The sequence below is a fragment of the Corythoichthys intestinalis genome, chromosome 10 (genome assembly GCF_030265065.1).
Source record: "Corythoichthys intestinalis isolate RoL2023-P3 chromosome 10, ASM3026506v1, whole genome shotgun sequence".
NCBI classification, from domain to species: domain Eukaryota; kingdom Metazoa; phylum Chordata; class Actinopteri; order Syngnathiformes; family Syngnathidae; genus Corythoichthys; species Corythoichthys intestinalis.
In genome coordinates this window covers 41,603,364-41,625,078 of record NC_080404.1, presented here as the reverse complement: position 1 = coordinate 41,625,078, position 21,715 = coordinate 41,603,364, and the positions used below count along the sequence as shown (strand labels likewise).

Genomic DNA, 21,715 nt, shown 5'->3' with positions numbered 1-21,715 from the left:
CTTATTCATTTGAGTGGGGAAGATTGGCAACGAATGAACACTCCCACTCATTTGTTACCAATCTTCCCCACTCAAATGGATTGGACGTCTATTCCTGTCAATCCAATGAGTTAATTACCCTCTTAAAGTAAATACTCATCATTGTTTTTTTTTGTTGTTGTTGTTGTTGCTTGGGATGGTCTTTTCAAATTAGTTAATTCCTACTACACTCTGTTTTGTTAGGAAGTTTATTACTGATTTTTTAAATCAAAATTTCAACATTTGCAAAAGCTATTAAAGTGCCTGTGACACGAAAAAGCATCTTTATTTCATAATACACGCGGTATTTTATGCTCCTGAATGATATGGACCGCTTGGATGTGTGTGGAAGCGATCGCTATATTTATTTAGTTTTTTGAATCCCGCGCCAGGAAAATGAGTGACTTCCGGCTTCGGTCTTGCATTGAGGAGGAGGGCGCTGTGACGTGTACGGTAGAAGACGTCCTCTTCACGCTACAGTGTACTGTTGTGTATGAGGACGAAGGATTCAGCTGATTTTGCGGATTAATACGTTTATTTTTCGCATCACGCCAGCCAAACGGCTGCAGAAAAATCATTCTGTATGGGGGAGAGGTGTATGCGCCTTTTTGGAGTTTCAAAAGGTTCCCATTCACCGTGGATATTTACTGTGGGACCATTGGACTTACGAGGAAGTGAGTAAACATCTTGTTTTGTATTATGTCAAATACGAATACAGCGATTACAAAGTAAACACTACAAACTTCCTTTAAATGAAGGACTGCTTACGTTTGATCATTGATAGGCATGTAAAAAGCTCTCCTAATGCATTAGCAGCAGCACGTTAGCTGCGTTAGCTCCAGCCACCCTCCTCCGGGGAACGAACTGTAAATTGCTCTCCGCCGGGCGGTTTGCCGATCCGCTAAGACATTCGACAACCGGGTCGTCGTGTCAAATAATCCAGGATAGCTTTGTTTGATTTTCCGCTTTGAAGACTTTGAAACATCACTCGGTTCGGGTTAGCATGTCGGCTAGCTGTCACTCCTTCTGGTTTGTTTACATTCTCCGAAGCCGGGGAAGGGAAATGACATATGTCCGATTTAGGTGTCATAAAATATCGTTCGGGAGGTGCGACAGTAAAGGTGAAGTCGACAGTTTTGACCATTATGTAGTAATTTTGCCATGTCGTCTTGAATAAATGGATTTTTGTTATTTCATATTCCATTTAGCACAAGATTGTTATTTGTCTTGACCATGCCATTGATTTAGCAATTGGGGAAAAATACTTGGATAAAAAGAATATCCTGTATAAATATGGAAGTAAAGAGACAGAAACAATGACATTTTGCCGCTCTCTTCGTCGCGTTTTCCTCATTGTGAATAGTTCCCCCTCGACGGGCTGACTGGTCCTTCTCAAGCCATTTATATAGCTATTGGGGAAAAATACTTGCATTAAAAGAATATCCTGTAAAAATATTGGAGTAAAACTGAAACAATGACATTTTGCGGCTCTCTTCGTCGCGTTTTCCTCGTTCTGAACAATTCCCCCTCAATGGGCTGAATAGTAAAACCGATGAGCTCAGTCTACCGCTGACGTCATCCACCTGTTGGGGACGCTAAAGCCCTATAATGGTAGGCGTGGCTAACCGGCAGATTAAAAGACTAATTTCTCGTCATCTGCGCTTTGCTAAATTGTTGTATATAGTCGAATCGTCTCAAAATATGATTCTAATTCACATAATAATGCCATTTAAGACTTTTTTTCTGGTGTCATATGTAAAGTAACACTAGGAAACTTTTCAACCATTATAAAATGTTTTCACAACATTTGTCGCGGAAGTTCAGGATTTTTGATAATAGGCTTAGTCTTTGAGTAAGCGGAGGATTAGTTAGTTGGTGGAGTTGATTTCAACAAATTCTGTTTTGTTTGCAAGTTTCCGTATTTTTCGGATTATAAGTCCCACCTGAGTATAAGTCGCACCGGCCCAAAAATGCGCAATGAAGAGAAAAAAAAAAACAGAAAAAACATATATTTTGGGGGGAAATTTACTTGATAAAATCCAACATATAGAACAGATATGTCATCTTGCAAGGCAATTTAAAATAAAAATACAATAGAGAACAACATGCTGAATAAGTGTACAGTATGATAATGTTACATGATGCATGAATAACGAAATGTGAACGTGGCCGGTATGTTAACGTAACATAGCTATTAAGAGTTATTCAGATAACTATAGCATAAAGAACATGCTAACAAGTTTTCCAAACCATCAGTGTCACTCCAAAACACCAAAATAACATGTGAAATGATATAACAATGTGTTGATAATTTCACACGTAAGTCGCTCCAGAGTATAAGTCGCACCCCCAGCCAAAATATGAAAAAAACTGCGATTTGTAGTCTGAAAAATACGGTATTTGTTAGTTTCAGGGCTCTGGAATGGCTAAGCTAGCGCGAGTCAATGGCACCATTATAGCATGCCAATAAAAAATAACATATGAACACATGAAAATCATTGACAACAATGCAATCAGTAGTGTTGGCTATGTTTTATTAGTTATTAAAATTTACAATTGCGTGTCAAAAATTGTAGTATGAACAGCAACATTTGTAATCCAGTAGGTCTGCAGACGAGCAGGGCGGAGTGATATCACATCGGGGTTTTTTCACCGCTGATTTTTCATGTCGTAGCCAACAGCAAGTGACCAGTTTATATTTTTCCTCGTTCGTCAGAGGGAATTTGTGGAAACATTCCTTTGCCCGTTTCTTGTGTATGTTTTCACAGCCTCTAAATCAGTACTTCTCAAATGGTGGGGCGCGCCCCCCCTAGGGGGGCGCAGAGCGATGCCAGGGGTGGCGCAAGTGACCTCGGGGAACATGCTTTTTTTTTTTTTTTTTTTTTTTTTTTGCCATACTAGAATAAAGTGTACTTGCACATCCACTCCGTGGGTGGCAGTGGCGCTCTCATTTTCAAAGTGCGTGCAGTATTTTTGAAGTAAGCAAGAGCACACGGAAGAGACTCATGCACAGCTGGAATCACGCAGCGACCCACTGTCTTCACAGGTGTAGGCGCACTATCCTATTCCCCTCACTATCCAACCACTCGCGGGGGCCTGCGCTCGTCAGCGACGTTCCTTATTCTCGCTATACCTGTAGGTGCACTATCCTATTACCCTCACTATCCACTCGCGGGGGCCTGCGCTTGTCAGTGACGTTCCTTATTCTCGCTATATGAATATACAGCTTTAGCATTTGTTAATAATACGCTGTGTGTGTAGTATCATCCATCGATTTTCCTTTTTAAATGAGCACTTTTAAGCGAACGCAAGAAGTAACAACGGGAACATTTTTAAACAGGCATTTCACGGGAGAGCATTTCAACTCTTCGGCCAATCATATAGCGAGAGCGAGTGGATAGTGAGGGGAAGAGGATAGTGAACCTACACGGGTTCTCACGTGTCCGGCCGAGAAGTGCCGTTTTCGGCTTGGGATCGTCACGACCACCGCCCTCACCTACGGTTCTCCCTCGGCCGCCGAGAATGCGCTTTTTTTGGGCCGTTTGCCTTTTGGCTTTGACTTTTAATATAGTGGGAAATGAGGAAAGACCACTGTTTACTGAGTCTAAAAATGATTATAGCGGAGAGTCTGAAGCCAAATCAGTTAAGACGCCACTTAAAGACATTAGACCTCAATCTCATTGATAAGCCGCTTGATTGTTTTTCAGCGAAAACGTGCCGAATATTGCCAATTGTCACAATCGTCCCGCTTTGTCAGTGTTATATCAGTAAACCAGTGAGCACTGTGGTGAATCAGCGAAAATAAAAACTTTCCTTCTGTCCAAAGACACCCCCCCCCCCCCCCCTTCTATTCAGTTTTGTTTTTTTCGGTCAAATTTTTTGGTATGTTGTCCTGAAGAGTAAATGTTTCTAATCATTTTGAATTTGTTATTATTTGCTGATTTTATTACATTTTATTTTTCAGTATCAAATGGTCAAAAAAATGTACCTTGAGTGTATTTTTACAGTTTGGATGTGACTTTTTTTTTTTTTTTTTTACTTCAGGCAAATTGATGCGCGGTCTTTTCTGTTACAAGCAAAACAATGTTAATAAAGTTATACTTTATAATAAGTTGATCTATGTTACTTTTTTCTTTAATAGAAAAAAAGGACACAATGTTAGGCTGAGGCGTACTTATAATAGTAATATTATAGACAAATGATACTATTTACAGTGGCGGCAGAGAGTTGGGGGGGGCGCGAAACATTTACGTCTTCCTTGGGGGGGCGTAACAGAGAATAATTGAGAAGCACTGCTCTAAATGCACATTTCGCCCTGTTCCCGGCCGTCAGTTCATTCAGCAGAATGATGCTGCATTTGAGAAGGGTGGGAAGTCAGAGTTTCCGACCCCTGATCTGGTAATATATCATCAGTACGTCTTCATTATTTGATCGCTTATAAAAAGTCAGGTTTCCTGGAGGTCTTTTGAAGGCCAAAAATAAAAACAACTTGTGGCGATCAGCCTTCTTTGCTGTTTACATTCGCTTGGAATGCTTTAAGGTCGCAACTGGTACCCTCCGATCGGGATAAGTCCAACCTTCCACCTTCTTTGAATGCAGCATGAGAACGACTGACCAAAGCATTCGTCTTTATTGGGGTCGTGTTCCGCATCTAAAAAAATTGTCCAGCAGATTTGTGCAGAATGAAATGAACTACGGCAGTTTGGTGTGACATTGTTTTGGCCGCATGGGTGATTTGAAACAATGATGTGTTTTGGAATTTATTTGACGATGTTGAATCTGTTCATAGATCTGTATCGCTTTTTTATTGGCATGCTATAATGGTGCCATTGACTCTCGCTAGCTTAGCCACTCCAGTAGGGCTGCAGCTATCAATTATTTTTGTAGTCGATTAATTGATGAACTAGTGAGTTCGAATAATCAAGTAATCGGATAAGGAGCATGAAAAATTAAAATACCCGAGCTGAGCCTCAAACGTTATAAAAAAAATAAAATAAGGATTTATCTACAACAAAAGAACAATTGGCTAACTAACACAGCAAAAGTCTGCTAGCTTAAATGCTATAAAACGCTAGCTTTTTTTTTTATTTTTTTTTTAACAAAGCTCTTAACAAATAGTTGGACACATATTCCTATAGAAAACGGCTAAATATACCCGTAAACGAAATTACGAATGCATTAGAAAACATTAGCTCAAACAAACACTTAGCTTATGTTGGTCTTAACATGGACCAGCTGGATTCAGCCATATGAAATGAGACAGACTAGATGGCAGTGTAGCCACCCAAATCAATAAAACTCAATGCAAACACTTTCGAAATAAACCATTACAACCCTACTTTAATTAAACGAATACTCGAGGCAGCAAAATTTAATTCAAATCTTTTTTTCCTAATCGAATACTCGAGTTAATCGATTAATCGTTGCAGCACTACACTCCGGAGCCCTGAAACTAACAAATAACTTGCAAACTAAACAGAATTTGTTGAAATCAACTCCACCAACTAACTAAACCGCTGCTAACTCAAAGATTAAGTCTAATGTCAAAAATCCTGTTTACCTCCGCTTTGTGATGATATGTCGACTGACAACTAGTTGAATGACACCTCTTTTATAGTCTGTATCGCTTTCACCTGCACTAATTAACTTTGAGTAGGGTGGTAGGAACCCTGCCACACAAAAAAACTACATATGTGCTGACTGCTTTACATCATATATCACTTCCCCCTTTTATTATAAAAATGGAAGTCGATGCGAACGCTTTCGAGCGAATTCTGCAAAAACGGCAGAGCAACAAAAGATACAAAAAGCTTTGTCCGAGGAGGAAAAAAGGGAGGCTAGGGATACTCAAGGATAAACATTGGCCCGACTTTCACTCACTGGTGTGACGCCCCGCCCCCTCAACCGAACTCGGGTGGGGGGTTTTAGCCACAGGTTGCTAACCGTCATATGCTATTGTTTAGCCACAACTGAATGAATTACCTTATCAGTATTCATCCTTCACACAGCCGTTGGAAACAGAAATGTCGTTTAATCCATCTTCAGCTGACCGGGAGATTATTAATTTTACGACACTGTGCGGGTATGTGCTGGTCCTCATGGGAAACGCAGTCTACCTTAAGGCAAAACACTACCGCTTTTATCCAACGGCACTGCTAAAATTGACCAAAACTGAAAAGTTTTAGTGTTGCTTCGAAATAACAAATTTGTGTTATAGCCTTTTTGTCTTTGTTATGGTTCAAATCAGCCAATATCTCTTATATAAACTGAAACCTGAAATTCAAGCCTGTATTTCTGTTACACTATATATTACTTTAATGTTTTGAAATAAGTAATGACGTCCTGACTCCCAAGTCCATTAGTAAGTGAACCTGACATCCACAGTAGGACTAGAGTACAAGAGCAGCCACATATGCACACACACGCGTACACAAGCTCTGCCTCATTGCTACCCGACCTTCACATCAGTAGGTTTTTATCTTCAGTCAGTACCGTCTGAGTGTCATTCCAATGTTCAAAACCATATCAAGCCTTTTGTTTTTACGCTGTCTGCTTTCGCGTTGTTTGATGTGTCATGTCATTTTCTTGTTTTGATCAATGATCTTCTCAAAGAGAAAAGAAAATGGGTAGCAGTGGATGAGCATCTGACTGCTGTAAAGACAACAAGAACGCGAGGTCATTCATTGCCAGTCCAATTTGGGTTTTTTGAGACATTCGTGTTATTTCCTTTTGTGATTTCACTTCCAAGCTGACAGATCTGACAGATTTTGAAACATATACCAAGAAAAGCACTGTATGCGACAAGCTTAACGTGTCAAATAACATTGCATTCCCAGGCAAGGCCTCTATTGCAGAACACAGTCAAAATAGTTTGCCTGTCAACATGTATTTAAGTGTAAAGACATGCAGTAAATGTAATGGAAAAGCAATGCAAGCGAATACGTTGACCAGACTGATGAATGATGGGATGAAGTCCCATGGGTACATAGATTGAGGAAAGGTAAAAAATTCATGTAACCACGTCTTGTAGTCTCTGTCCTCATATTAAATCAAATGATTAAAATATGATACCTCCATAACTGCCTTGGTGTGCTCCCTCAGGCAGGGTAAGCCCTGAGTGGCCCCTATACACTCCACAGTCCACGGCAGACTTTTCAAGACAGACGCAGCTCTCCTAAAGGCAATGCATGAACTCTTCAGGTCATTGAATTCGTAGTTCTCTGCCAGTATTTCAAAAGCATCCTGCAGACAGAGGAGGACAGAACAGACAAAGGAAGGGGAAAACGAGGGAAATTTAGGACACATTAGATAAATGATAAATAATAGTAATCATTTTTACCTCGTTCACCACCAAATATCATATCGCAAGACATCCCCTTCTTTCAAGCGCCATAGAACATTGTGTTCTATGGCTACATGGACACAAAACTTACCAAAAAAGATTAGATTCCCATCTTTCATCATTGACTCATTTGTTCCCAAAAACGTATGAATATGTTCTATTTTTAATTGTTTCAGTGTCCCAAAAATGTATTTATACGTCTTTTACATTTTTTTTTTTTCACAAGCTACATCTCTAGGTACTGATGCAACTTCGCTTCAATACACAATGCTCAAAACCCATTTTAAAGCAATAAAACTGGCCACTGGAGGGCAGTACCACATTTGGTAAGAACTCAAATAGCACCATTAAAGGAAGTGAAGTGAAGAAAAATAGTCAGGAAACGGACGTTGGAGGGACCCGAAGCATGAGAAAAATGTGGAGAATGATGGAAAACAAAAGTCAAACGACACAATCGTCAAAGAAAGATTCACATAAATCTATCTTGATGAGACGGACGGTGATGAGGGAAAAATTTACCCCATCTGCCGAGACAGCCGCGGCCACAACAGCCTCGTCTCTCAGTTCAATAGTTTAGTTATGTGTAAATAAATTGTTACTTTGCTATCAAAAGCTCTATTTGTCTTGTTGTTTATGTTATTTTGTAGAAGGAAAACCTTATTCAGATGTTTGGGATCTCATAAAAGCAAAAAATGTTAAAGTCAAAGTTATGTTTGAAATGTATGCTTTTAAAAAAGTTCAATTTTCTAATCTTTCTTTTGGTGGGTTCCATGTTTATATAGCAATAGAACAGAATTTTCTGTGGGCCTTCCAAAATCAGTCAAAATCCAGTAAAACGGCCAGGAGCGAAGGGGGTTGCTCCGGTGAAAATAGCTGGGATTGAATGAGTTAAGAAAAAAGTTTGTTTTGACTCTTTCGTTCTTTAGTTATGAGCAGTTTAACATAGGCATGTGCCGATTACCGGGTTCAAGGTATACCATGGTATGAAAACGTCAAAGTTTCAAAACCGCAAAAAAATTCCGTCATACCGTCCCTAAGGTCAGTGAGTCAGCTATGCTACACGATGGCTAGAGGACATGAAACTCCTGAACTCTGTCCCCCATCAAAGAAAACAAAATCACTGGTATGGGAATACTACAGCTACAGAAAAGTTACAGGCGGCCGCGACTTCGAGAAGGGCCAACCGACATGTAAAACATCTTTGCGGTGGGTGGCTGCCGAGGAGGCAATATAATGCGTTTTAAAAAATAAACTTTTCCCATTGAACGGGATTTTTTTTTTTTTTTAACCCAGACATCTAAAGGTAACACATTTTAGAGCTTTGATTGCAATACCGTGATACCGTGAAACTGTGATATTTTTGCTTCAGGCATGAAAATGGGTCAGGGGTTAAAAAGGTGAGTGGGATGTGGAGGAAATATGTTCCGGTGTTCTGCCAAAATGTCCTCCATCGGCGAAACGTCTACATGAGGCGAATTTGAAAATTTTAATTTTTCACGTAACGCTTAATATTCGAGTTAGCGGGGGTTTAATTAGTTGAAGGAGTTGATTTCAACCACCATTGGCTCGCGCTGGCTTAGCCACTCCGGAGCCCTGAAACTAACAAATAACATGCAAACTGCACAGAATTTGTTCAAATCAACTCCAACGACTAATTAAACCCCAGCTAAATCAAAGATTAAGCCTAATGTAAAAAATTCTGAACTTCCCCTTTAAAATAAAGACCATTGAATATGGCCATTAAAATGTTGTCTATAAAAGTTTTAGAGTTTCCTATCATTCGTCTTTGTAGGTTTTTAGTAACTCTGTGTATTGAATTTGAAAGGAAAATGTGTGTTATGTTTTTGGCAAACTTTTTCACGAAGCTAAACTGTTGAAGCTACTCACACGTGGAAAAATACGATTGTACAACGTTTTAAATGTATTCATTTGGTATATTTCAGTTACCACGATTTGAGAGCTCAATAAATTGAAGAAAAGTACGCCTTGTGTTTGGAGTGTTTGTTTTTGGGTTTGCTGGAATAGCGTCACTGACACACGCAGCATCAAACAGCGGAAGGGGTAAGCGCTGCCGCACCAAGCCACTTCTGACTGCATTTTTGACACATGAAAAATAACGAATACGTACTACTGTATGATGGAAAATTTTAGTGGTTTTGTAACCGCGACGTTTTCATAGCATGGTAAACCGTGAAGGTAACCGGCACATGCCTACACCTGACCCCCCCACCCCCCTTAAAAATTTTCTCATCGGATCTACACGATTCACGTAGGTCATCCTTTTTTACTTCAAAACGGCGAATTTCGCCGAAAGGTGAGAGATTTTCATGCCTGTTGCTTAAGGTTATCATACCATATAACAATCTCATACCGGCACATGCCTAGTTGAATATCATAAAGTAGTACAAAACTGGTAAAAGTTTAATTAAAAAAACATGACTTATTTTTCTGTAGTTATTTTAACTGACCACTAACAGTAGTGCCGGAAGTGGGGTGCTGAGCGTGCAGCGCACCCCCTGGTGTTGGGGAGGAAAAACTGTTTTGTAGATTCTTTTTTTGTTTTTGTTGTTGAAAATAAATAAATAAATAAATTTGTTGTTTTTTCTTTGTTTGTTAATAGCAACACCTGACACCTTGCTTGCTACCAGGTCAGGTTGAAAAAGGCGCTATTGGAAAAGTAAACTTGACAGAGGAGGCGTTAAGATGGCCCAAAAACAAATTTGCGATTTTTTTTCTTTACAAAAGCAGCGACATTTTCTAAAATTCAATTCGAGTTCGAAAATTAAGATGATTGTCCTTTAGTGTCTTCGAATAGGTAAGATATGCTTGCATTGAAGCCAGATTATTATTTGGTGTTGCTGTTGACTGCCGCCGTGCAGAGCACTGTTGGATATTCGTGTGCAATTTATTCTAGTGCTGTGAAAAGGGGGTGTTAAACCGAGACTTATTGGCTTTTTAGTTTTGCGGGGATTTGCATTAATACATGGGCACTTTTATTTCCAATACAAAAACGCCAACACACACTGTTGGTGAAATAGAACAATGTCTTTGTAGTAGCCTAGTAGTAGTACGTAAACTATCCAGCATGTGTGTGTACTGCCATTGTGGCCGCCTTTTATGGAGAAAACGTGCAGGCATGACAAATTTGTACCGAAACGGCTGTTGTTGAATGGGAAAAACTTTAAAAGATCCTCAGCACCCCCGCTGTGAGTGACATCCAGCTCCGCTGACTACTACTTCATTTCGGTGTGGTAAAAATCCAAGGTCACACTACACTGTCAGGGGAACTTGATTGCTCCTAGCATGCCAGGTTTAGTATTCTTAAAGTGGAGTACACTATGCTCTCCACAAGCAGCACTATGAGCAATACTTTCAACTTTTCAATGATTCATAACAGTCAAGGCTAATGAAAATTAAATTGTCCATAACTGTATTATTAAAGGTGACGCAGTAGAGGAGTGGTTAGCACGTCTGCCTCACAGTAATGAGGTGAAGGGTTCAATCCCAGGCTCCGGCCTTCCTGTGTGGAGTCTGCATGTTCTCCTCATTCCTGCGTGGGTTTTCTCCGTGTACTCCGGCATCGCCCATCCCAAAAACATGCATGGTAGGCTGATTGAACATTTCAAAATTGTCCTGAGGCATGAGTGTGTACATGAATGGTTATGTGTCTCATTGTGCCCTGTGATTGGCTGGCAACCTATTCAGGGTTTACCTTGTCTGCCGTAATGCCCATGGTGAGGATAAATGGAATATTGAATGTTTCCTCGAAGGTGCATGGGTGCAATCAGTATACATGTGTTTTGTGGATTTGGAGAAGGCGTTCGACCGTGTGTTTCGGAGAGTCCTGTGGTGGGTGCTCCAGGAGTACGAGGTACCGAGCCCCTTGGTAAGGGCTTTTCGGTCCTAGTACGACCGGTGTCGGAGTTTGGTCCGCATTGCCGGTAGTAAGTCAAATTTGTTCCCATTGAGGGTTGGACTCCGCCAAGGCTGCTCTTTGTCACCAATTCTGTTCAAAATTTTTATGGACAGAATTTCTAGGCGCAACCGAAGTGTTGAGGGGGTCCGGTTTGGTGGCCTCAGCATTGCATCTCTGCTTTTTGTAGATGATGTGGTGCTGTTGGCTTCATCAAGCTGTGACCTCCAACTCCTACTTGAGCGGTTCGCAGCCGAGTGTGAAGTGGTTAGGATGAAGTTCAGCACCTCCAAATCCAAGACCATGATCCACAGTCGGAAAAGGGTGGCGTGCCCTCTGCGGGTCGGGCATGCGATCCTGCCCCAAGTGGAGGAGTTCAAGTATCTTGGGGTCTTGTTCACGAGTGAGGGTAGGATGGAGCAGGAGATCAACAGGCGGATCGGTGCAGCGTCTGCAGTGATGCAACCTTTGTACCGTTCCGTACTGGTGAAGAAATAGCTGAGCCGAAAGGCAAAGCTCTCGATATACCAGTCGATCTACGTTTCTACCCTCACCTCTGGTCACGAGCTGTGGGTTGTTACCGAAAGAACAAGATCCCGGATACAAGCGGCCGAAATGAGTTTTCTCCACAGGGTGTCCGGGCTCTCCCTTAGAGATAGGTTGAGAAGCTCGGTCATCTGGGAGGGACTTTGTGTCGAACTGCTTCTCCTCCGCATCGAGAGGATCTAGTTGGGTTGGCTAGAGCATCTGGTACGGATGCCTCCTAGACGCCTCCCAGGAGAGGTGTTCTGGGCATGTCCCACCGGCGGGAGGCCCCGGGGATGACCCAGGACACGCTGGAGAGACTGTCTCTCGGCTGGCCTGGGAACGCCTTGGGATCCTTCCTTGGGAAGCTTCCCTTCATTAAGAGGTGGGTGGATGGGTGGATGGGTGGGTGGATGGGTGGATGGGTGGATGGATGGATGGATGGATGGATGGATGGATGGATGGATGGATGGATGGATGGATGGATGGATGGATGGATGGATGGATGGATGGATGGATGGATGGAATGTTTTATGAAAATTGGCAAGTGTGTCCCTTCAGGAGAAATTTTCAGTTGACATTTTCATATGTTTGTTGTAGTATGTCATAGTAGTCTTACATAGTGATACTTTCCGATGAAAGATCCTCAAGTATGTGTAATAAACTACTGAGCCATTTCCAACTTCCAAATAAGGCTTACATTGAACGCTCTGGGATTTGACCAGACCAAGAAAGACACCTTATTTATACTTTAACCCAAGCACTCATTTGAGGCCGCTGCACCACCTGCTGTCTTGTGCAGACATGCAGCCTCGGGTCAGTAAACAGGACACTAGTTCACCCGGGGATGCACTGACCCGCTTAGTGCACCGCAGGGAGATGGAGCGACTCATCCGCTTGTAAACACACTCCCAAAGCTGACTCTCTAAACAGCATGCAACACACAGTAGCAGCAAGCTGGGCTGGTAATGAAGAAGGCGAGAGCATGCATGTGTACTTGATATGTTACCAGTAGTTTGTTTGGATGAGTCAGTGTTATGTTACAACTTTGACGTGACACCTTTACTCATACCCGAAGAGAAAGAGGAATTATAGTTATCCTTTCTCTGGGATTGCTAACCAAAGAATAAGCCCTTGTCTGGCTGTTATGTAGTTTTTTTCTGAGAAATTGGATAACAAAATTCATCTCTGGATAGAGCAAAGATATGATATGGTGACACTGTTTTTCCAACGTGTAGTCAAAAGGTCCTAGAAAGCTACTGTAATTTACATTTCAATCAGACAGGCTATTTCAATGTAGATGTTCCGAAGTAATATCTCCCATGAGGAGTTACATTGGTTTTACATGAGGTTAATGATTTAATTATAGGGGAGAGAAACTAAGTGAGACTGCTAATTGCAGAACTAATGAAGATGGGGAAGCAGGGGTTTGAAACCTAAATAATAACTCACCCCCTTTTGAGATGTGAGTAGGAACCAAGGCATATGTTGGCATTTATAATGTATGTGTGACAGTTGGTCCATTGACTGTACATTAGGCCTGTTTAAACTTAAAAGGTGATCTTACATCATTTTTACCAGCGCTCATCATGAAACAGCCGAACAGCCAGTTGTATCAATACATTTGGTAATGCTTTTCCACATGACACAATGCTCATAGTTAAAAGCTGGCTGGCTTGAGGACTCACAAGTGAGTAAAAGCTGGCAACCACACCAAAACATTACAAATGCATTCATGACCACTACAGTGCCGTACCGTATCAACTGTCAGTAAAACAAATTTGCAATTTCATAGACCAAAATAAGTACATGTAAAATGGAGGGAAGTGAGGAAAGATTCTTACTGTAAAAATCTTGTTTTTGTTGTCTGTACTTGTCCGTCTCTGACAGGCATATTGAGAAATCATAGCCACAGGGGCTAGTGCTGATTCTATTTGCAATGCAGGTAGTGCGTCCTGAGTAGAAGAATAACAAGGGTCTCAAAACCACATAAATGCATGGCATTACTTGCCTTGTACTCGGTATCTTTTCATGTCAAGTACATGAACGCTGCTGTATGGTGAATGTCTAGGTGTGTTAGAGGATATGTACCCCGAAAAACCGAGCAACGCACTCAAGCTGAATAACAGAAATGTAACTGTTTGCCTTAGAGTTATTTCATAACTGTGTGTCTCCAGGGCAACAGGCTAATGACACTCATCTCACAGTCTGGTGACATCCAAATCCATTACAGCGCTGAACCCTTGGCATTACAAATCTGCTTGCAGTCATCCAATTTGCCCCCTGTAAATTGCCTTTTTCATACTAAGAAGAAATGGTTTAACATTTGTGATATGTATGTCAAGGCCATGACAAAATAAGTCTAGATAATCAGACATAACAAAAAGAATATTGTTTACATCAAATTAGTAATAGTTTTAGCAGCGTGAGGCATTGTGGCTCTGCAGAAGCTAAAAGTATTGAGCAAGGAGAATCTACAGTATGTTGACCAAATGTCTTGATACACTTGAAACATATCAACCTGAAAGAAATTAAGAGTGCAGACAGCATACCGTAATTTCCCGAATATAAGGCGCACCTGTGTATGACGCGCACCCCAAATTTACATGTAAAATCTAGGGGAAATTATTGTACCTGTTTATAACGCGCACCCTAATTTTAGCACCAATAAATAGAAGAATACAAGAAAACAGCTCGTGTACAAATACAGAAATGTCATTTTACTGACTGGTGAAACACAGCACAAGCATAGCATATTGGTAGTTCAAAACATTACCAATAACTGACAATATTTACGGTAATTATATGATTTGACAACTTCTCCAACTTACCAGAATCTAGGAGAAAACAAAACAGATGTGACTTTTCTTTTAAAGGTTGCTGTATAACTTGCTCATTTCATCATGATGAATAAATGTTTCTTCCATGGATTGATACGGTAAAATAAAAGTGGGGACTGAAGTCGGAAAACGGAAAAAGCGCATCGCTGTGGACTGTAACAAGGGGAACTATTGTTATTTGGGTTTGAGTTTACTGAGGGACAGATATAGTTGACGGACACAGGAACTCGGTCTTGTGTTACGTTTGTTATGGTCCAATTTGCCGAGTTGCAATAAACGTTGACTCAAATGAGTTCAAGAAACTAAATTCTTTGCTTTATGAAGAGTGAAAAAAACAGAATTTAACACAGACGAAATCATTCGACCAATTAGTGTGGTATTACCGAAACAAGTATTACCGAAACAAAATGGTGACATCATGTAACGTAATGGTCGGCAACGGATCGCCGCATACGTTTTCTTCAACACAACATGGCTGTGTCAATAAAAGCCTGTGTATAATGCGCACCCATGATTTTACAAGTTGATTTTGGGGAAAAAAGTGCGTGTTATATTCAGGAAATTACGGTAGCTGTGACTGGTTGGCACGTTAAAATTTAGCTGTGTAAATATGAAAAGATATGGTTTGGTTTGTTTTCTCAATCCATCCAATCTACGAGTCAAACCTGAATAAGATGTCTGTTCTCAACAGTAACAGGCCTTCCCTCTCTCATGCTGTCAGTGAACCAACTGATGTGCAGCACTTGCATCTTGGAAAGATTTCCAAGGCCACACCCCTTTAGCCACGTCCAAAGAGATGATGTCTCGCTGTCTTCAGACACCACGTGAGTGATCTCATCACTGTAAATAAAAATGAATTACTTTAGCACTTGATTCAAAGCGTCCAGCAAGATACAGAGAATTTAAGACTGTAGATATATTTGCCCCCATCTGTTTGTTCCAGTGTTGTTTTTGGCAGCCATTTTAATTATCGTCTTTTGGCCAAAAATACTTATTACTGTAGTCTTAGTCATATTTTAGTCATTTCAAAATGTGTTCGTCTTCGTCTAGTTTTAGTCGACGAAAATTCTCATAATGTTTTTGTCTATAAACTTCAAAAGTTTTAGTCCATGAGTAAATAAATAAATAGGTTTCCAACAATTTCGAATGAACATGACAGACGAGCAAATAACTGAAGAGTCTACAAGGACATCAACATTTATGATAAGTGACACACTCAGCAGGAAAACAGCATATCATTTGCAATTAATTAAACTCACCTGGACACCACGAACTGTATGTAAAATGTTTTCCAGCAATTTAAGAAGACATCAAGTCACTGCGGTAAATGCTAATGCGAACGCTATGCTAATGCCACAAGTCAAGCCTGAGTTATGCTCCCGCGTTGGGGTGACGGCGCAGCGACTACGGCGTCATTCAACATTCGATGGTTCTCCGGCCAGGTGACGCGTTGCTCTGTAATTCACCGCCAAGCCACTAGATGGGTGTTATGTTTGTACGGCTTCGGGGCATGCTTGTTGACTTCCTCTTGTCTAGTTTAACGGAGAAAACATAAACAATGCAAGATGGAACGCTTGAATGTGGATCTTCAGCTCATCAATACTGAATAAATGTTGATTATACAAATGTTGGGGCGCAGGCGACGCAGAAGACGGTTTTGAGGCGGTCTGTCCAACTTTTGATGCCGCATAGAGTTCTTCTAGCCTCGGGTGAAAACCAGCTAGCTGTGGCGGCTAGCTTCAAACTGGCATCGTGCACTGCGTCCAGCCTTTTGTCCAAGGTCTGCAAAGCCCTCCAGCCCAATTTGTTTGCCGTGTCCTACAACTAGTCAGTGGGAACCCATAGCAGATTTCTGGCGTCTATGGAACTTCCTTAACTGCGTTGGAAGCCTTGATGTTAACGTTATCATAAAAAGCACCGAGGCACTGTCAATCAGTGATGATGTATCGTGTGTGAACTGTCTGTTATTTAAAATTAAAGATCAAAACAACTCTTTTGACACCAAACCTGTTCTTTATTCTTCATATACTTGAAGTGTGACTCATTTTCAGTGCATCATCGTGACGTCATCGTCATGAAAAAAATTGTTCGTTATCCTCATTGTTGATGAAAACACCACTAGCTTGTTCATTGTATTTGGTATTTATTTCTAGATCATTTTGTACCGCATAAGATTTGCACAGCTCGTATCGTCTTCTCTGAAGCAACGTGATGAACAGATAACACAACTAGGCCTGTCGCGATAACAAATTTTAGTGTGCGATAATTTATTTAATAAATTATTGCGATATGCGATATTATTGCACCCCCCCAAATTAAAAAAAAAAACAAAACAATAACACTGTGAGAATACAGTATATATTAATAGATCATGTACACCCATTTAAACGCAATAAATGTTTACTCTTAAATTCAAAAATACTTTTTAGGAAATCACAACTAAAAACAATAGACCATGCCTCTTTTAAGTAAAAGACCACAATATTAATACTTGCACAGAAACACAGAAGAAATAAAATGTGTTTTTAAGAAAAATAAAATTCCATTTAATAATTTAAGCATCTAGGCAAATGAAAACGTTTCCCCTCATAGCTTCTGCTATGGCGTTCCATGTGTAATACAGTGGTACCTCTACATACAAGTTAATTCCTTCCAGGAGCTTGTTTGTAAGTCGAAATGGCCATATTTCGAGCAGGATTTTCCCATAAGAATACTCCGCGACCCTCGTGAGGTCAAAACGGCATGGAAAATGAATGAATAATTCGTTCCACAGCCCAAAAACCCACACTACATCCTTAATAAATATTGCTGTTACTATTGCAAATAGCAATTACAAAGAGCAAAACAAATAAAATATGAATAAAAATCAGAATAACAATAATATAATAATAGCAATAATAACAATAATACAGTACAGTACCTGTAATAATGTAACGAATCGGCTTCTAATGTGGCGGACTTTTTTTGCTGTACCTGGACACACCACGGGGCTGACGGTGAGCAGGAGAGCGCTATTTTACTTTCTGTTTCGATCCTGGCGTCAACAGCAGTGGACACTTGGCGAGTTAATGGAATAAATGATTTGAAACCTGACGAAGCTGGCGATTTCTTAGGCGATGTTACAACAATAAGAACTGTCACCTTAACTTATAAAGACTGGCGAACGGAGGGTGACCGCCGGCCGAGATCGGCATTCTACGACCCAGTTCATGGATGCACACACCATGTTTATATTTTGCCATCATTCACATCTTCATTTCAATGGTAAGCGTCACCTTTTCTTTTTTATCCTCCAGCTGCACTGTCGCCTTTTCTTTTTTCCCTCCACCTGCACTAAACTTAAACTGCACTGAACTAAAAACAGAACTAAAATGCATTTTGCGTAGTTGGTAACAAGGAAGCCGAACTTTTAACAGCACGTCAGCAGGTGCACGCGAGGCAATAAATCGCAGCGGAAAAATTAACGCCTTCATTTTTATTTACCGTGCGATAAATTGAATTATTGCATATTGCGACAGGCTTAAACACAGCTGCCTAGTAAAATTCCACCTTCTTGTGAGCCAGCCGATGGGTTAACATGGGGGCCTGCCTATTCACATTGGAAATAACAAAAAGTGTATGCGTTGAGAGTTCGGGTCAGCTCTTCTCGAAGGTGTGTGGGTGGGGCTCTCCGGGACATTGGTCCTGGCCGGCCAGCTATTAAATATTCTTTCCTTTATATTTCCTTTATATTTTATCTTGGTGATTATTGCTCTCTTCTTTTCCTGAATTGTGTGTTGTCATCTCCTGTTCATTAAGAGATTTAACAAACTTTGTACATGGAGAAAATCAACTTTTTCTTATTCACCCTGAACTAAAATTAGTTCAAGATTATTTCCAATGAAGTTATTTCATAACCCAGATACAAAGTTAGGAGAATTTGATTTGTAAAACAGCAAACTGAATACTAAATGCACACATTTGAAAACTGTAGATTATGGAACACATAATCAAGATTATTATTTACAACCTAATCTTGTCATGTACCTTGTTGAATAAACAATGTAAATTATAAATGTTGAGTTTTGCCATTACAGTATTAAAAATACAGTGTAGTATATTATTAACAATTATATATCTAATATGACGCATTGCTTCGATGACTAACTTGTGGATCTGTTCGCTTATATGCTTTGTTTCAACTGTACTGACTTGCAAAAAAAAAACAAAAAACAATGTTATACAGAACAGGCCAAAAGTTTGGACAGACCTCATTCAATGTAACACAAATGAAGGTTCCAAACTCCTTGATAAAGCAATAAATTCCCCTAATTAACCCTGAAAAGGCATACCTGTGAAGTCAAAAAACATTTCAGGTGACTCGCTCTTAGGAGTGGGAACCTCTTGGTACCTCACGATACGGTACGGTTTGCCATACAAAGCTCACGATAACGATGATCTGACGATATGGCGATACAACGATTATCGAAACATTGGTCAGGAAAACATTCAAGGATATTCTACAAACAACTAATAAACAGAAAAACAAGCTTCTGTTGTGAATTGGAAGTTGGAAGTTGAATTGAGGTTTATCACTAGTAGACGTTCAATCCGTTTGAACTGGGAGGGTGGTAGCGAATGAAAGTTCATTCGCTGCCACCCTCCCAGTTCAAACGGATTGGACGTCTATGGCCGTCAACGGGCAGCAACTGCCAGACAGGTAGTTTTGGTCATTTAAGGTCATTTACCTGTTGATTTTCAGTTACTTCCTGTTGATTTTGGGGTATTTTATGGGTCACTTCCTGTTTGTGTTATGGAACAGGAAGTGACCTGGGAATCACCCAAATGAATAGGTAGTGACTTAAACTCAACAGGAAATGACCTGGAAATGCCCTAAAATGAACAGCAAGTGATCTGTAAATGCCCTAAAAATCGGACAGAATGGCTGTGAATGAATCTGGTTTCGAATGAACATACGTTCCCAGTCTAAATGGATTGGGCGTCGAGCACAGTCAATGGAGCCTTAATTAACTGAGACACTATTGTGGTGGAAGATTTTGGTAGCAACTTGTTGGTTCTTTTTTTTTTTTTCCTCAAGACATTGACACCTTTTAAAAACGATATCTCAATTTCTTGCAGGAGCATATCAATAACCTTTTGAGATACAAAGTATCACAATATATCACCATTTCGATATTTTGTCACACCCCTACTTGAAACTCTTCAAGAGAATGGCACGAGTGTGCAAAAAAAGGAATTCGAGCAAATGATGCGTACCTGGAAGATACTAGAATATTATGTATGTTTTTAGTTATTTCACCTTTTTTTGCTGAGTACATAGTTCCACACGTGTTCATTCATAGTTTTATTAACATCAGTGAGAATTTACAATGTAATGATTCATGAAACAAAGAAAGCGCATGAATGAGAAGGTTTGGCCTGCACTGTATGTTAAAAATCTTGAAAGTCACGTTTCCATGTAAACTGTGGTATTGCAGGTAGCCAATGTCATAAAAAATAGAAATAGTCAAAATGACATGCAAATGAGAAAGACAAAAAGAACAATGTTGATTGGTATAACTGGGATAATCAGACAATTCTAAACAAGGTCATATTAAAGTCTCAAAGGTTGAATACGGAGAAGACCCCTGCTTCCCTGTTCTTTGAGAATATTGTGGCCATTACGCCCATGTGTTGAGGGGAATGTGCCTTCTTCCTATGTTTGTGCTGTTGCTATCAAACTGCAGCTGATATGAGTTTAGTCGGCTTACAGAATTAACGTCAGTTTGAGGCAGGCACGCTCTATTTCCTGCCGTTGGTTTCAAACCATTGTATCAAGCCGAGTGTAACCGAAGTAGCGTTCAAGCTGTGTTTCTGGGAATGCTGCCATGTCCATGCTGTCTCGCGGCTTGCAGGCACACAGACACAAACACACAGACACTTACAGTTATACAACACTCATGAGGACAGTTCATTAACAGTGGGCACTATATGCGGTTCAAATCAATATATCTGCTCCAAAGAGACAATATGATAATAAGAAGAATTATCAAAGCTAACAGACAATAGTGCAAACTCGTTACAGAAATAGAATACCTGAATTTTCGGTTAATTCTAACCTGAGTCAATTCTTATGAATGTGCTGCATGAATAACATCACCTAATTGGAAATTTAGCATGTAGCTTTGTTTTCAATCACACAGAGGAATGTGTGCACAGTTTCAGAAAGCTTTCAACTAGTGAGAGAATAACGACGACGCCTTTCACATTCAAAGGCAGCTCACAGGTGATTTATCATGGCTTGAGATGTTACAGAAAAATTCTCCCTTCAGTTAGGACTTGAATTTTTTACCAACTCATTAAAAATCCCTCTGTGTTGTCTTAAATTTCATTTAACAGTCATAACTACATGTCGAAAAACAAACACAGATTAAAGAGTAAAAAGTAATACTTTTTTCCCAACCTGAGGATGTCATCCACAACAAAGCCTTTTGACCTGGCCAGCTGGGTCAGAAAGCTTCTCCTGCTGGAGCCCATTTTCCTCTCCACTAGGTACAGTCTCACCTCCTTAAACTTAATCACATGACTTGGGACACCGACGCTCGTTGGTTTTGACCGCTTCCTAACACAAGGCACAATGGCAGAATGGAACATCGTTTCTTCAATGATCAAAATGTTTCTTCAGCTTTTGTTCTTCCAACTTTCATCAAGGAAAAAAGGTCTTATGCGGTTGCTTCTGGCAGTTACTGGTAGACTAGAAAATTTCTGGCAACAGGTGTTGAAGTTGTAGTTTTGGTGTTTACCATAGAAACACCTGCATAATTGGCTGGTGGTTTTTTCTTTTTTTTCCCCCCATAGAATTTGGCATGCTCTTGTTTGCCAAAGAAATGCTCCATTTACAGTGCCAGCCAAAAGTATTGGCACCCCCAGACAATGCTTAATTTCTCCCAGAAAATGATTGCAATTACAAATGCTTTGGTAGTAATATCTTCATTTATTTTGCTTGCAATAAAAAAAACACAAAAGAGAATGCAAAATGAAAATTAAATCATTATCATTTCACACAAAACTCCAAAAATGGGCCCAAAAAAAAAGTAT

General features: G+C 40.2%; 1 protein-coding gene across 6 annotated transcripts in view; it reads right to left on the bottom strand.

The window, feature by feature from the left end:
* dntt (deoxynucleotidyltransferase, terminal) overlaps positions 1–21,715 on the bottom strand; it is a 122,489-nt gene that overhangs the window by 87,377 nt on the left and 13,397 nt on the right. For 5 of the 6 annotated variants that reach the window (XR_009064581.1, XR_009064580.1, XM_057847871.1 and 2 more), the window contains exons 3-6: positions 21,081–21,239; positions 15,304–15,478; positions 13,643–13,753; positions 7,090–7,260 (exon numbers count right to left, since the gene is read on the bottom strand). Coding sequence is in view for 4 of the 6 variants with exons in the window: in XM_057847871.1 (XP_057703854.1) it covers positions 7,090–7,260; positions 13,643–13,753; positions 15,304–15,478; positions 21,081–21,239 (616 nt within the window). In the remaining 2 variants the exon portion in view is untranslated. The remainder of the gene's footprint in view (positions 1–7,089; positions 7,261–13,642; positions 13,754–15,303; positions 15,479–21,080; positions 21,240–21,715) is intronic. The other variant, XM_057847873.1, reaches the window with a different exon arrangement.